At 36.6% G+C, this 16680-nt stretch overlaps 1 protein-coding gene across 1 annotated transcript in view; it reads right to left on the bottom strand.

Moving 5' to 3' along the window:
- Window positions 1–16680, bottom strand: part of TRDN (triadin) — a 197113-nt gene that overhangs the window by 40236 nt on the left and 140197 nt on the right. The window contains exon 10 of the mRNA XM_058566165.1: window positions 13889–13948. Within this exon, the coding sequence (XP_058422148.1) occupies window positions 13889–13948 (60 nt within the window). The remainder of the gene's footprint in view (window positions 1–13888; window positions 13949–16680) is intronic.

The following is a 16680-nucleotide window of genomic DNA, read 5'->3' as shown; positions in this document are numbered from 1 at the left end:
ATGATTGCATGGCAGTTTTTGATGTCAAAAACTTACTTGCTCCTTTTGGAAATCTTTCTTTAACTGGCATGAGGTTTTATATAGAGGTTTAACCGTTAAAATGATTATAGATTTTTTAATTTCTATTTTTATTTCATATCTAAGCACAAACTCGTACCAAAACCAGGTCTGAGTGCAAAGATAACAATACCCCTCAGTTTTTCCAAATCTTTAACTTCAACTCAATGAATTGGAAAATTTTAAAAATTTATCAAGCCACATGCCAAAGGCACCCAGTTCAATACTGGAGGAACACCAAAAATATGAGGACAAAAGTACAGAGCGATAATCTTCTGAACCTGAAACAAAGAATAATCAACCTGAATAGTATGTGTTAATCTTCTACAGAAATATTCCACTTTAAAAGTTTTTTGAAAATATACTGGGATGAGACTAAGATGATACCAAATCCTTTAAAAGAAAACAAAATTTAATTTAATATGTGCTGTGATCCAATGAATTAACATAGCGGAGCTCAAAGTCTTAATCTTTCCCCACAATTTAGTCATAACTCTTAATAATGGCACCTAAAATTATTCAAGCTAGAAACTTGGTACTCATCCAGGATTCGTCATTTATATTCCACTTTTGTTCATTTGCCAAGCTCTTTCAATCCTACCTTTTCAGTATTCCTCTTACCCATCTTCTTTTATCCAATATTACATTCCCTAGCATTTATTTACAGAAAAATATAGAAAGAACACCTGTCATGTGCTAAAGACTCTGTTTTGCAAGACAGACTCCATCCCTGTCATTGTGATGTCACCAAGCTAATGGATGATGGATGCTAAACAAATAATTAAAAAGATAGCTAATTGCAGTTAGTATAACTGGCAGTGAAGAAAATATTGAGTGGCATGTCCATGTACAAAATGAGACCTAATCTAGTCTGTGCACTTGGAAAGGCCCCTTGGTGTGAAGGATGTGAAAGATGAGAAGAAATTAACCCAGTAAAGGAGTGGGAAGGAGAAAGGGGAAAGACCCCATTTCAAAAGTTGGAGTAGTATGTCCTTCTCAACTATAGTATTATTACACATATTATTACAATAACATCCTAACTAGTCTCTTGAACCATTAGATTTAGGTTTTTTGCTCTCTCAGAGTAACCTCTCTAACATGAAAATCTGACTGTACTATTAATCTGTTACAAATAGTGTCTCCCTCATGGTATCTGTCACAGAGGTGCTCTATCAAACATCAAAATATTTTATTGCTCTCGTGATCTGATATTTGCTTATCAATCCAAACTTATCATCAGGAATTTCACCTTGAACTTTCCATTCCAGTAATATCAAATGCTTGTGGCTTCACAAACACACTATGTGCCCTGTTAATGCCTTTGAATCTCTGTCTGCTTGTGCCTTCCTCCTAGAATTCCCACACCTACATTTATCTCTTTCAGGCACCCTTTCAATCCTGGCTCAAATGCCTGCTCCTCTGTAAAGTGTTCTGTTATCTCTATTTATTCTATATACCAACCGCACCACGTGCATAATTCTGTTTTAGCAATTAAATAATAATACTGCAATTGTTCGTATATTTGACTTCCCAGTAAGTGAAATCTCTTCAGGCACTATGCCATATTATTTGATTTTTGCATCCATGGCTCATCACTTGGTGTCTGTCACATAGTAGATTCTTAATAGATATTTTTGAAGAAGCAAAATTCTAAATATTATAAGAAGAGCTATTTTCATCTTCTAGTGCAGTTCTATTTATTGATGATATGGTATAGATATAATAGGCACTGTTTGCTTCCAATCATTTAAAATTTTTACAATGTGCTAAAATTTCTTAAATAATTAAAACCCAGTGAGAAACAGAAGGAAAAAGAAGACGTAGAACACCTCGACATTATTTTTCCTTTCCACATTCAATGGTTCTTTTACATATTTCTGAGTTATTAAGTTCAAAATAAATATCTCACCAAATAAGGGAAGGACATCAGTATTCACACGCGACCACAAATAGCTTATGTTGACTCCTTTGGATCACCATTAATTAAGCTAAAACCAAAAGAAAGTCTTGGCAAAAACAAAGCCTCTTTTAAAGTTTCTCTAGGGGAAACCAAGTTTGCACAAGATAAGCTGAGTTTTTGGAACCCTGATTGGCAAGAGCCCCGGGAGAACACCTAATCTGTGTCTCTGCCTCCGTGAAGGACCAGACCTCACCCACCTCGGACAGCTGGTTGTTCACTCCACTAAAGGATTTTCTGATTGACGTCTGCACGGGCATAAATGGGAGAATTAATACGAAACCAAGGGAGCTGAATTCAGACTCAAATTAGCATATTAATGCCTTGTTCCTCTTACCCTGGGGGGAAATCTGACTCCTCACAGTCTAAGTTTTCATTTACAGACGCAGTCCTGTGTGCTGGAGTTTCATTACCCCCCTCAGAAATGGCACCATAATACTGCTTAGTGGAGCAGCTGGACCCGTGCGCTCTGGGGAGCTGTTCAAAATGGCAGATAGCCACTAAAGCTTCTTGGATGGAAACTTCAAACTTTGGCAACGCTGAGCTCAAATACAAAGTTTTGAAATTTCTTTTATCAAAACAAAGCAGCCATCAGTAACTGCCTTAATAATCACTCTAAAATAAAGATTTTGCTATAACAATTGCATTTGTTTATGCATCTCTTTGCATAAGCAAAGCATTAGAAACTGCAACCAAAAGTTTTCATATGGGAGAAGAAAAAAATAGCTTCCTTGTCACCAGCTCTCTTTGTCAAGTTACATCTTTGCTAGGACAGTTTTAGCTCAGGATAAAATAAGCTTGTTGCACCTGCTAGAGCTTAATTTGTTTGTCATCTTTATTTACAAGAAACAAAAGTCCCTTCAGTAGGGTGATAATTAAAAACAAATGGAATCCACCAGTTGGAATGGCCCTGATGTTTGGCATCTGAGTTGGCATGGCCCTGCTGTTCCTGCACTTGCCCAGACTCTGACCTTTCCCTGACCAGAACATTCAGCTCAACTCAAGTCTGAAGCGCTTCTCTCTGGCCCTCCCCATATGGTCCGTCTCCAGCACTCTGCAAGCTGCGCTCCCTGCTTTCACAGTGCTTGGCCCTGGCAACCCGCCAGGCAGGCTCTGTGTCCTTTTCTGAAGTGTATCAGAGCTCACAGTGCACCTGACCCTGTGGTTCCTATTGGGCAAAACCCTCACGAGGGACCAAGCCGTAGGCATTCATGGCCAGGTTGTCAGTGCTCTTTGCTGATCTCTCTGATCTTGGTTCAAAAATCAAAAGTTTTGGCGTCAAAATTTTTAAGGCACTGATTTGTATGGGCTACTATATTCTACAATTGATGGTTAGTAAATAAATTTAATTAACCAGAACTCTAGAACTCATACTTGACTTCAGAGCTACTGGACAGGACTAATCTGAGTGCCCAAACCGAAAGTAATCAGATAGATAAGCAAAACCATCATATCTTTGTGTTATAAAAGACTTCGGGGAGCGTGGTTAGCTCTAACAGATTTTGCAGCTTTTTCTTTTAATTAATTTCTCTACTTTTCAGTTTTCTGGTGCTTTTGTTATGCGAGGTATAAGCATCGAGTGGTCTATAAATTTTAAGTAGGTCAACATTTCAAACAGCTTCATAAAATTCATATGCATCCATGTTTGAATTCAATTTTAACGAAAGAGCAAGATACACATTCTTTTCAACCCCTTTAAAAAAATTCTGCTTTAGCCACCACTAAACAACAACGCCAGATGTATTCTTGGTAAGTATGTATGTCTCTATGTGTGCTTCATTTTTTTGTAAATAATTTGTAGAATTTCTATTCTGTGCTAAAAAAAGCAAAATGATCTACGTGCTTTAAGACAATGATAAACTCAATAGAAAAGCGTTCTTGAGCAGAGAAACTTCTCAAAGATTGTATTACTCATTCTTCCTAAAAGAAGAATTTATCATTTTTAATTTAATATAAGCACACAATTTTAGACCTGGTAGGAACCTAAGAGGTCAATTGGCCTGAACGTCATTGTCTATGGATAGGAAAACACAGCCTCATAGAGTCTTTGGAGAAGTAGAATAAAAATACAGTTATCAGATTGCTAAACTAGTACTCTTCCTCCAAAACTATACTGCCTTGCTCATCCCAGGTCCTGTGCAGACTGTAAACTTGTTCTTATGAGCCAAAGTGTGCTGATTAGATTCTCTAAGCAGGTTATCCTCAATTTATCCTCCATAATATACACATTTCTTTTTCATAATAAAATTACCTTTATTTATGTATTGAGGTAAAGATTAGGCAAATTACCTAAAGTTACAAAGTTCATCGGAGACATATGCTTTAAATCGTAGGTTTTTTAATCCAAAAGTATTAGTTTTACCATCAAATCTGATTTAATTGTATGGGTAATTTCCCCTTCACCTGGGGCTACTCAGCCACAGTCAGAACTGTGGTCACTTCCTCACAAGTGACAATCACTACGGAAGAGGTGATGTGTAGCTTTCTGTACAGCCTTCTGTTCTCATTTTCCAGGTTTATCTTTCACAGCTGCCAGAGAGCAAAAGAAAATATATTTTGTACTTTCAGTAGTCAATTAAGTCCAGCTGAGAGAAGGCAGAAGTAAAAGTTTGTACAAAATAGGCTGACTAAATTAATTTGTGGGCTTTGAGAGCCTTTTTATAAAGGGATCCAGGATATTTAGATCCATTTTAATGTTCTGTCCTCTTTGGATTTTGAGCCTCATCTTCAGCAAATCCCTTGCCAGCACACAACTCCAGTCCTATAATTGTTTCCCAGAAACAATCCTAAACCAGTCAATCAGGTTTATTGTTCTAAATTACCCTTCTTAAAATGTTCCTCTGCCTTTGTGCATGTGATACTGTTATGGGTTGAATTGTGTAAACTCAAAAAAGTACGTTGAAGTCCTAACCCTCAGTATCTCAAGAGTGTGATCTTATTTGGAAATAAGGTCTCTACAGAGGTAATCAAGTTAAAATGAAGTCACCAGATGGGGTCCTAATTCAATATGACTGGTGTCCTTATGAAAAGAGGATATTTGGACACAGAAACTGATATGCTCAGAGGGAAGAGACAGAGACCCAGGAGAACACCATTTGAAGATGAAGGCAGAGAGTGGAGTGATTCATCTACAAGCCAAGGATTGCCAGCAAACTACCAGAAGCTAGGAGAGGCATGTAGTGATTCTCCCTCACAGCCCTCTGAGGGAAACAATCCTGCTGCAATCTTGACTTTGGAGACAATATATAGGCGACCATATTCTTCAGCTGATGGTTAGCAAATTAATTTAATTAGCCTTCATAACTATGAGACAGTAAATTTCTATTATTTAAAGCCACCCAGTTTTTGATACATTGTTACAACAGCCCTAGGAAAATGATACTGATACTAATCATTGGCTGCCCTCGTGATCCTTTAACAAAGTTTCCACCTGGTGCCTTCAGGACTGACTCTGACCTAGCTCTTGTGTCTTCCCTTTTTAGGTTCCAGAGTTGTACAGCTAAATCCCAAGCCACCCATTCCTGTAAAGCTCTACTGGAAAACTGCAGCCAGACCTACTCGGCTACCGAGGCAGCCAGTTATCTCCTCAAACAGCATTTTCCCTCCAGGACATCTTTGTGGAGTACTCACCACACAATATTATAACAGTGTATTTGCTTTCTTAGATCTCTTGTTGGACTGGGTCTTATCCTTCATTTAATTTTTGGTGCCCAGTATGATGTTTGGCACCAAGTGCTGTGCATAAATTACTGTGTATTATTGCCTAATGGCTATGGTCAATTTTTCCATTTACAATATCTGCTTGCCAGGACACGCCCGTTCCCACTGGCTGGTCCACTCTGATGTTGACTATACGCCATCTATGAGCACACACTTCTGCCATGTGAACTTCTTCCCCAAGACCTTCCTCTGAGGTCAATTCTTCACCTGAACACCTGATAACCCAGGTGAATGTAGCAGACACTTATTAGTCTGAGTGCCTAAAAGGCCCTCTTTTTGTCTAGGAACCATCTTGGACAAAGTTCTCTCTTCTAGTTGTATGTTTACCACTAGGTTTTAGTCTTTTCTGGTCTGTTCTGTTCTATGAGTAAATTGACATGCTTAATAGTTAAATAGAAGCCTAAATGTTATCTGAAAACAACAATGAAATTTGCAATTGCAAAAGAAACAAGGCAGTATACAATAAAAAACAACTAAATGGAGGGAAAGACTAGAGGAAAATAAAAATTAAATTACTCTTTATCTCTGATTAATTGGGTTGTAGTTGTTTTACTTTCTTTTCTTACATTTTCCAAATTGTCCAAATTAATCTGTATTACTTTATATTACTATACTATAAATTTTATTGTGGATATTTCCTAATTACATGTTTCAGATCGTTTTTTTTTTTTAATATGGAGTTCGCTATCAAATTCTTCAATTGCTGCTGACCAAATAAATTTGACGTTAAAATGGCCGAATTAAAGCTCAATAATTATATGTATTTGAAAATAAACAATGAAATGTCAAAGGAAAAAGTTGCCCATAGGAATAAAATAAAGATTAGCAAAACAGAGAAAATGAATGCTTCATTAATTATTTCATTCCTTATTTCAATATTTATTGAGTGTGTTTCATGTGTTGGGTAATTTGATCAATGTTAGAATAATTTTTATTTGATATAAGCACACAGATTCAGAGCTGGTAGGAACTTGAGAGACTACTGAGGCTGAATCTCTTTGTTCGTGGATAAGGAGACCAGAATCATAAGAGTACATGTCAAGGATGACCTAGAACATATATGAAGACAAGCAGAGTTCCCGCCCTCAGTGAATTAAATCGATATACCCACAATTAAAATTTGGTGAAAATGCTTTAAAGGATGAAGGCAGGGGTGTAACAGTAGCATGGAGAAAGTGCCTAAATGCCCCCAGAGTGAGGGACAGCGAAGGCAGTCTATTAAAGGAAGTGACATTCCATCCGATATTCAAAGAAATGGGCAGAAGCCTGACAAGTGACTACATAGGAAGGGCCTGCTGGCCAGAAAGAACAATGCACACAAAAGCCCAGAGTGATGAGCAGCAGTGCCTGCTTAGGGACTGCTTAGGGCCTGCCCAATAGCTCAGCTTGTCTATGGCATAGGGGGTGTTGGTGGGGTCTGGAGTGCTATGGTGGGGGGAGCAGGGGGAGAGTTGGCATTGAGGGGTGTTGATAAGGAGATGGCAGAATAGGGTAGGCATCTGGCGAAGTGCACAAAGCTGGAAATCTATCATGGCATGTAAAGCCCTCCTCATACGCTCAGCTTTGTGCTCAGCTTTGTGCTGAGCGTATGAGGAGGGCTTTACATGCCATGATAGAAAATGTGACTTTTATCTCCAAGGCACTGTGATGGAATAGATGGACTTAAGCCTGTGAGTGGCATGATTAGCATGGATTTGAAGGGTAATTCAGTGAAATCAGTTAAGAAGTGACTTAATCTAGTTGAGAAATGATTGTGGAGGGGATAGCAGTTGGAGAGGAGAGGTGAGAATAGACTAAATTGTAGTGAAGAGGGAGTATGACAAGGAGCCATGAAGCATTGGTCTTTGAGACTGAAAGAGACCAAGAAGTCTATGGCAGGGATTGTAACTCAAATGCCTTCTGAGTGAGACAGATAAATGTCTACTTCAGTAGTGATGGGAGAGAGTGGTGGAGACTGTGGTAAACAATGGGTGCAAGCCCCACCTGAAGACATCCAGTTGTATGTTATTTTAAAATACTGACAGGTCAGTGGAAACCTCTGAGGGATGTACTTGAAGTCTAGGCTATGAGTTTAATTGGTAGCAATTCTAATCCCGGCTACTCATTAGACTCATTAGAAGAGCTTGACTCGAACCTTTGCCTCACCTCACAAACATTAAGGGTCCCAGGATGGAGTCTGCACATGGATATAATTTTTAAAATCTATCCAGATGATTCCAAACTTCATCAGCATGAATATCACCTCTGGCAACTACTCCTAGTTTTGTAGCTTGACTAGCTTGAGTGGATGGTGATGTCCATTATTTGGACAAATAATACAGAGGGATGAAGACATTTTGAGCAAAAGAAGTTAATATGGGTTTCAAATACATTGAATGAAAGAAGTCTGTTAGTTATTTGTAAGTCAGGTGAAAGTTGTGTAGGAGGGGGAGAGACTTTTCACATTCAACTTCTTCAGTCTTTTCAAGTATCAAAATTAATTAACCACCTGGGTTCCCAAATTAATCTATGTCTTAAATGAAATGTGAAAAGATTATCCAATTAAGAAAATACTAAAATACTTGAGCTATTCAGGACATTCTCAAGTTTTTGATTTAAGTTATATGCACATTAAGTATGAATTTTTTTTTTTTTGCAGGGGAACGTTTGCCCTAAGCTAACATCTGTCAGTCTTTCTACTTTCCACCCCCTCAAAGCCCCAGTACATAGTTGGGTAAAGTTGTAAGTTCTTCTGGTTCTTCTATATGAGCCGCCTCCACAGCATGGCCACTGACAGAACAGTGGTATAGTTCTGCACCTGGGAAGCAAACCTGGGGCACTGAAGCAGAGTGCACTGAACTTTAACCACTAGGCCATCAGGGCTGGCTCTAAATATGAATTTTTAATGAAGAATTTGTATTATAATATCTTAAGGAAATCAAGGTACTATCTTAGCCCCTCATAAACTTGATCCTATTTTCAATGTGACTAAACTCTTCACATACATAGTCAGGAAAAATCAAAAAACAAACACTTTTCTCCCTAAGATAAACCAAAAATAATGGAATTGTTGTGACCAATTCTGGTCCTCCAAATGACGAAACCTTGAATATTTCCCCCTAAACCTGTATTCCCTAACAATAATAATTTCACATCTTGCTTTTGCTATGCTGATGTCGAAAATCCATAAAAATTTTTATGGCCATGTTGCTGTAGTAAATTTGGTAAACTTGACCATTCTGTGGTTCCTATCTTGAAATACTTGTATTTTGTATTTAGTGATCGCTGTCTCTGAAATCTGACTGGCTGATACTCTCATTAAAGAGTAGCTAAGAGGGATAGGCTAAATAATGTCCCTGTACATACACCTACGTCTCAATCACTGGAATCTGTAAATGTTACCATATATGGCAAAAAAGGACTTTGCAATGTGATTAAATCAAGGGTCTTGAGATGGAGAGATTATCCTGGATTAGGTGGGCCCTAAATGCGATCCCACATATCCCATGCATCCTTATAAAAGGCAGAGGAAGATTTTGAAGACAGGAGTGGAGAAGGCACTGTGACCACAGAAGAGAGATTGGAGTGATGAGTCCACAAATCAAGAAACGCGGCAGCCAGAAGCTGGAAGAGGTGAGGAGCAGATTCTCCTCTAGAGCTTCCGAAGGGAGTTTGGCTCTGCTGACACCTTGATTTTGGCCCAGTGAAACTGATTTTGGATTTCTGGCCTCTAGAACTATGAGATAAGAAATTTCTGTTTTAAGACGCCACTTTTTTGGTAATTTGTTTCAGCAGCCACAGGAAACTAATACACCCATGATAAGCCATTTGGCATTTCTACCAAAAGATAAGTACTGTCATAGCTCATTTCTCAGTTTTGTCAAGCGTAGAAATAGTGGGGAGGAGACTTAGAGGAGCATATACTTTAAGCATACAGTGCCTGCTATGCAGGTAAACTATCAGAATTAGACAAGCCAATGCCAGGCCGTATGGTGCTGAGAGTGATGGAGAGGGAACAGAAATGGATATCTAGGAACTGGTAGTTATTTGGAAACGCAAGCAGATCAGCGAAGTTGACCAGCAGGTTGTAAGGTCCTAACCACGGAGGTTCAGAGACAAATTCCAGATCCTTCTGCTGTGGGCAAATTCTAGTACTAGAGATTTAGACATAATGGAGCAAAAAAATAGAAAGAAAATAGGATATAGGGTATAGTGGGAAAGCCATATGTTCTTAAGTAAGAGAAAATTGAGGCTAAAACTGGCTCTACAACTTACTAAACATAAGACATTCAGTCATTGAGCTCAAATAAATGTCAATATTCTCAGTTTTAAATGGGATTATATCTACCATGTTGGATTGTTCTATGAAGATTAAATGAAATAGATATAATAGATTGAGTAAAGTATTTGGGTTATAGTAGATAAACACTTTTATGATATCAATTTTTTAAGAAGAGAAGCACAAATATAGGGGTGAAGTGATGATAAAGGTAGTTTAGTGTTGCATTACAGAATCTTGGAATGACGGATCTTAAATTTCTCCAGCCTATGATCAGATGAATACCAAATGGTACCAGATATAGGGAGAGAAATAATGCAGAAAGAAACCTGAAAGGGACTGTCACTTATCTTATCAGGAGTGATCAAGAGGACTAATTAGTTGATAGTTACTGTTTAAAATTCGCCAAGAATTCTTTTAAGAATTTCAAATATACATTTCATAACCATTTAATCTTTAGAACACCTCTATTATCCCCATTTTACAGATAAGGGAATAGAGTCAAGGAAAGACATTAACTTCTCCAAGATCACATGGGCGGTAGTTACTAGATTTGGATTCTAACCCTGATTGGTTAATTCAAGACCTTTCTAAAAGTAGGAGAAAACAATGGTGACAGCCTTCTTTGTCAAAATATACACTGTGCTCTTAGCTTATTTATGGAATAAGCATGTCTGAGGGTTTACCACGGGCCAGGGAAATGGTCTTTTTAACAGTCATGACTGGGACCTTTTATTTACCACTGATATCACCAGTCTGCATAATTTCTTACAACGAAGCATGCCCAGACTCTTGACTGCTGGAGGAGACTGACCAACGTTTCTTATCATTTAACTGTGGCTCTATGTTCCACAATGGGCATCCATTCATCTGAAATACTCAAGAGCTGGGATCTCTAAACTGCCTTATTTATTTCCATCTGGACAACGATTAGTTCTCATAGGTTAGACAGGAATACATTCTAAAATATTTGGCTTTAAATACAAGTGTATTCTGCAAGATCGTTTTGACCTATAAAACCTTTCATTAGGAACCATCACCCTGGGTGGTATCAGCATTATTCTTCAAGCCAACTTCTGCCAAAGCAAATTGCTCAGTCTCTATGACCCCTCCAGTGTGGTGAACTCATTCTGCCTGCTCACCAGGGGCCACTCATATCAACAACAATTTGGTGAACTGCATCTTAGTAATCCAGGAAAAGTTAAATTATGGTTATAAGTTTCTTCTGAGCAAATGTAATGTTCCACTGTCTTACTATATTAATTCAATACAAGATCACAAGTATACACATTATTCTGATTGTATTTATAAAATGAATTACTACCTCTTTTACAGTGGTAAAAAACAAAGTTAATTCAAAGGTAAAGATTAACTAACGTGCCGGAGCTTATACCTTAAAAGCAAAATAAATACTCATTGCCAGGTTAAGAATTAAAGGGCTTACTCTTCAGTTCCATGAAACTGTTGCATTTTTCCCCAATTAAAAGCACCAAACAAAATAAACAGAAGGACAAAATAGGAATAAAAGTTATTTTAGCCTCATGAACTAAAATCACTTAGATAATATGGATAACTATAAAAAGAACCTAATTTTCTATGGAAGAGAGTCAGAATTGAAATTGATTGATTCTTTGCACTTTGAAAATGAATTAGTTGGCATATTTATGTGGAATTATTTTGGAAATGTATGTTCTCTAGGGTTACATATTCTTTGGTTTTCTGTATTTCAGTTGATGTGTAAATCATTTAGGTATAGACTTCCAGGCCTTTCCCAATGACTTCACACTCCTAAAACCTGTTAGAATATCATATGAATCCCTTAAAGGAGAAAAAAATAATAGAGACAATAGAATGTGATTTAGCTTCTATCATCACCAAATTTTTATCTCCCCACAAAACCCATCAGCTTCAGCATAATGGATCTTTCTAGACTCAGATATTAGCTGGCTTGTCTATAACCATCGCAGACGACTATTACCATGGATATATTGTACATTTTCTTATAAAAGTTTCAAATGCTTTGATAACAATTTAAAGTCCTAACTATCTATCATGTTATAACCATAACTGATATGGAATGTGACATACAGAAAACATATATTTATCTGTATATATGAACAATTACCAAACCACATGTATTCTCACTGAACTACTTGGGTATAAAAAGCAGACATTATTTTACCTGGATGAGGAAACTAATCAGTAAAATGAAATCTTTTGTTCATATTCACACATAAAAATTGTGGGAAAAGGAAACTATTTCCGAAGACCATTTCAGTGTTGAACAGCTGAAGCTCCATTTTCTCTTTCTTGAGAAATATTCATTTTCCCAAAGTATATTTGGTCTAGTCAGGAAATATATTCACGTACTAATCTCTAGCCTAGCCTTTGAGAAATTTATTTTAAACTTCAGCCAAATTCACTGTTTTAATTATACAAGACTCACTGGTTTAATAAACCCACTCTACAGCCCACTGCTCAAAGTCTTTAACAGCAGGATTCTAATGGAGTCAGGTCCAAAATGCAAATGGTGCCATCTGCACCACCACATCCACTCCAGCAGCACTGCTATTAAATTAATAGTACAGTCTGCACGATAAAACAGCAGAGACCCCAATGATGTGGAACCAGTTGGGTTTCTGTTTAACCTCCAGCAGATACAGACACATAGCCAGTTCAGTCATGGCTAGTTTAGTCAATCCAAGTGCTGTGTCCAATTTCCCTGACCAAAGGAATTAAGAACCAAAAAAGGAAAGAGAACAGTAAGAAGACATCAGTTCCCTAAGTACATATATAAATAGGTTTCAACTGAGTAAGCTTCATTAGCCCTGATTGTGTAAGGATTGGCTGACCAATCTGGAACAAATTCAAACATTAAGATTAAAGACATAATATCTGCAGAACGATTTGAGCTCTTCGCAAAAGGGGAGTATATGAAGTATATTAAAAAAGTGACATTAATATAGAGTCACATATTGGTATAATTTAAGGTTAATTAGAACTATTATTTGAAATTTTACTATGTTTTTGCAACTTTGATATTTACTGCTAGTAATTTTGCATTAGCTAGTTTTTGACATAATAAATATTAGACATTCAGTTTTTGTCCCAGGAAACTTCTTTCATTTTCTGTCTTTATCACACCAATATAGTGATTATGAGATTTTAATTTTTGCCATGGTTCGCCCAAAATCATGTGAGACTGACCTTTGGGGAAACCTGGGCTTATTTAGAAATATGTCCCTTTGAAAGTTTTTGCTTCCTATAAGTTTCTCTAAAATTTTATGACTACATGGGCCACTTCTAGCAAAGTGATGATTGTAAGAGAGCAAGACAATGCTGGCCATTATTAATACGCGTTTCACGCAAGATTGCAGTTACTGGATTCAGTTCAGTTGAAAGGGATGTTAATCATCAAGTCGTCAGTGCCCATCTACCCCTCGAGGCTGTGTAAGAAAGCTGTGGGGCCTGCAGTCTGCAGCGAGGCAATATGATGACTCTGCATTTATGCCAAAAGATTTTACAGGTATCGCATGGCATAAAAAATTCAAGGTTACAAAAAGTTGAACTCTGATTTCTTATAGTAACTTATTAAAAGAAGAAAAACTGTTTGCTAGTTAAGTCTAAAAATATGTTTGTGGTACCATCTTAGTAAGTGAAAACCAGTTGAAACTTCAAGATTGTCACGTATTTTAAAAGTTACTTTGATTCCAATCATTAAATATTATTTATATATTTATACCTGAAGTTAACTGAGAAACAAAGGTATTTATTTAAACACTATCAAAAATTAAAAGAAAACAACACTAAACATGAAAATTTCCTTTCTCTCATATAAATATACAAAATATATATCCTAAATAAAAATAAGAATAAACACAAAATTAAACATTTACCTTTAGTTTGTATTTTTCTTTCAGGTTTCTCCTGTTTTTCAATCTTATCTTTGTGTATTTCTAGGGAAACATAGAATTTATAATTTAAAAATTCTTTTTGAAATGTACAAAATGTAAACCATAGCTATGACCTAATCTTTACAATTCTAAAGTCTAAATTATTATAATTTAATTATTATAATTCTAAAGTCTATAATTCTGAAGTCTAAATTATTATATCTAACAAACTAATAGGTGACTAAAAGGAAAGAGTCAGGCCGGCCCCATGGCTTAGCGGTTAAGTGCGCACGCTCCGCTGCTCGCGGCCTGGGTTCGGATCCTGGGAGCACACTAACGCACCGCTTCTCCAGCCATGCTGAGGCCGCGTCCCACATACAGCAACTAGAAGGATGTGCAGCTATGACATACAACTATCTACTGGGGCTTTGGGGGGAAAAATAAATAAATAAAATCTTCAAAAGGAAAGAGTCTTTTTAACATATTGCTACATAAATTACTCATTTATTGAAATAAGGAAAAAATTGGAGTTACCTCAAAATTAGAGTTATTTGAAAAAGCTTAAAAACTTACATCAATGGAGATATGTTGTCACCATTTTCAGTGCTAAAATTGATCACAAACTGTAATTATGTTTTATTTCAATTACTCTCAATACAAACTAAGTATCCTTAGTAAAAATGTCATTTAGATTTAGGAAGATTTAGTTTTTACATATTAAATTAAGAATTTGTGAAATGAACTGTAATAACTATCTAATAGGAAATATAGCTCAAACGTATTGACTCTAAGCTATGTTTATAATCAGAATTTGGTATTCCATTTAACCAATAATTACTGCATGAAGATATGACACATTTCATAGAATGTTAGTTGTTACATTTTTTATAAATATCAGGTTTTAACAAATATATTCAATTTGCTGCTAGCTTCAATACTTTGCCAAGGCTCAGAAAATGAAGTCAATTCTGAATTTGCAGTTAATTTGGATAGAAGTAAATTTGAGATTAGAGTTTACAAATATGATTATTACCTTTGAAAAGTGACTTAATCTTAAATACCATGGTTTTTCTCAGAAAAATGCTAATGAGGTTTACTTATTTATTTATTACAACTTTATTCCACAGATGGTCTGAGATGGTGCTAATTACTGTACACATTTTAGGTTCTCCATTTGTAATTTGAATTTGCATTTTTGTAATTTTTCTAGAAGTCTAAAATCAAGACCAGCCATAGGAAAATCCTACATATTTTTAGAAAAGACAGTTACTGACTTTCATCCACCTGTTAAGAAAGTAATCACCACTGTGATGATGTCCTCCCCTGATTTTCTCTGTTAATCCATCATCATACTGTTTACAGGGCCACTCCTCTACCCTTATCCCATCCCTGACTTTGAATGTGACAATGGAGATACAAAAGAATTAAGATACTATCACGTGTCTGAAAAAAATTTTCCAAGGTGCAAGGAAAGATCTCCAAAGGGCATAGGAAACTTCCATCTTCCTGCCTCTCTGACCAGTTTTTTAATCTCTTCCCTGTATGTCTCCAAATCCTACTCCAAATCAAGGTTTCTCCTCTTAGCTTTATTGACTTTTTGGATTGGGTAAATCATTATCTGGACGTGGAGTTGGGCTATTCTGTGCACGCTATGGTATTTAGCAGCATACTTGGCCTCTGGCTATTAGATGCCCGTGGCTCCATCCCCCAGTCATGACTATGAAAAATGTCTTTAGACATTGTCACATGCCCCCTGTAGGGCAAAATGACCCCTTCTCCCAAGAACTTGTTCAGATGGCTCGGGACTGAATTTCTTTTGCTTATCCTGTGCTCTTAGGTTCTATAGCATTTCTACAATTATGTTACAAAAATAGTATTGCACTGGAATCTATCACATAGAGCTTGGAAAATTTTGATCAATTTTTTAAGAAATGTATCCTGTTTACAAAGGCACAATAAAGTTGTATCTTACAGACTATAGGCAATAAAGCTAACAATAAACCTTATTTAACACACAGTCACACACACTAAAAGAACTTATATCTTTAGAACTGCTCTAAAGACGCAAAATAACCAGCCTAATCACTTTTTATCACTATCTAGACCTACACTGTCCAATGCAGTAACCACTAAATACATATGCATATTAAAGATGTGATATGTGGTTAGTACAAACTAAGATGCGCTATAAGTACACACTGCATTATGAAGACTTAGTATAAAAAACAATGTAAAATATATCACTAATTATTTTATATTAATTACATATTAGAATGATATTATTTTGGACATCTTGAGTGTGATGGTTTTATTTATGTGTCAACCTGGCTAGACTACGATCCCAAGTCATTCAAATGAACACTAATTTGGTAATTGTTGTGAAGGTAATTTGCAGATGCAATTAAAATCCCTAATCCACTGACTTTAAATAAGAAGATGATTCTGGATCATCTGGGTAGGCTTGTCTGATTCCATTGGAAGGCCTTAAAAACAGGCCTGAGGTTTCCTAGGAAAAGGGAAGAAATTCTGTCTGTGGACAACAGCTTTGGTCCCTGCCCACGGGTTTCCCTTCCTGACTGTCTGTCCTACAGGCTCCAACTTGCTTAGCAGTCCCCACAATCACAAAGGCCAATTCCTTGTAATAAATTCCTTCATATATAAGTATAGCTGCATAATCTCCTACTTCTGCTTCTCTGGTTGAGCCCTGACTGATACTCTGATTGGGTTAAATAAGACATGTTATTAAAATTAATTTCATATTATTTCTACTTTTTTTAACATGGCTATTTGAAAAT

Source organism: Diceros bicornis, chromosome 23 (assembly GCF_020826845.1).
Source record: "Diceros bicornis minor isolate mBicDic1 chromosome 23, mDicBic1.mat.cur, whole genome shotgun sequence".
Lineage (NCBI taxonomy): Eukaryota > Metazoa > Chordata > Mammalia > Perissodactyla > Rhinocerotidae > Diceros > Diceros bicornis.
The sequence above is the reverse complement of the archived record's forward strand: the minus strand, read 5'-3'. Positions and strand labels throughout refer to the sequence as shown.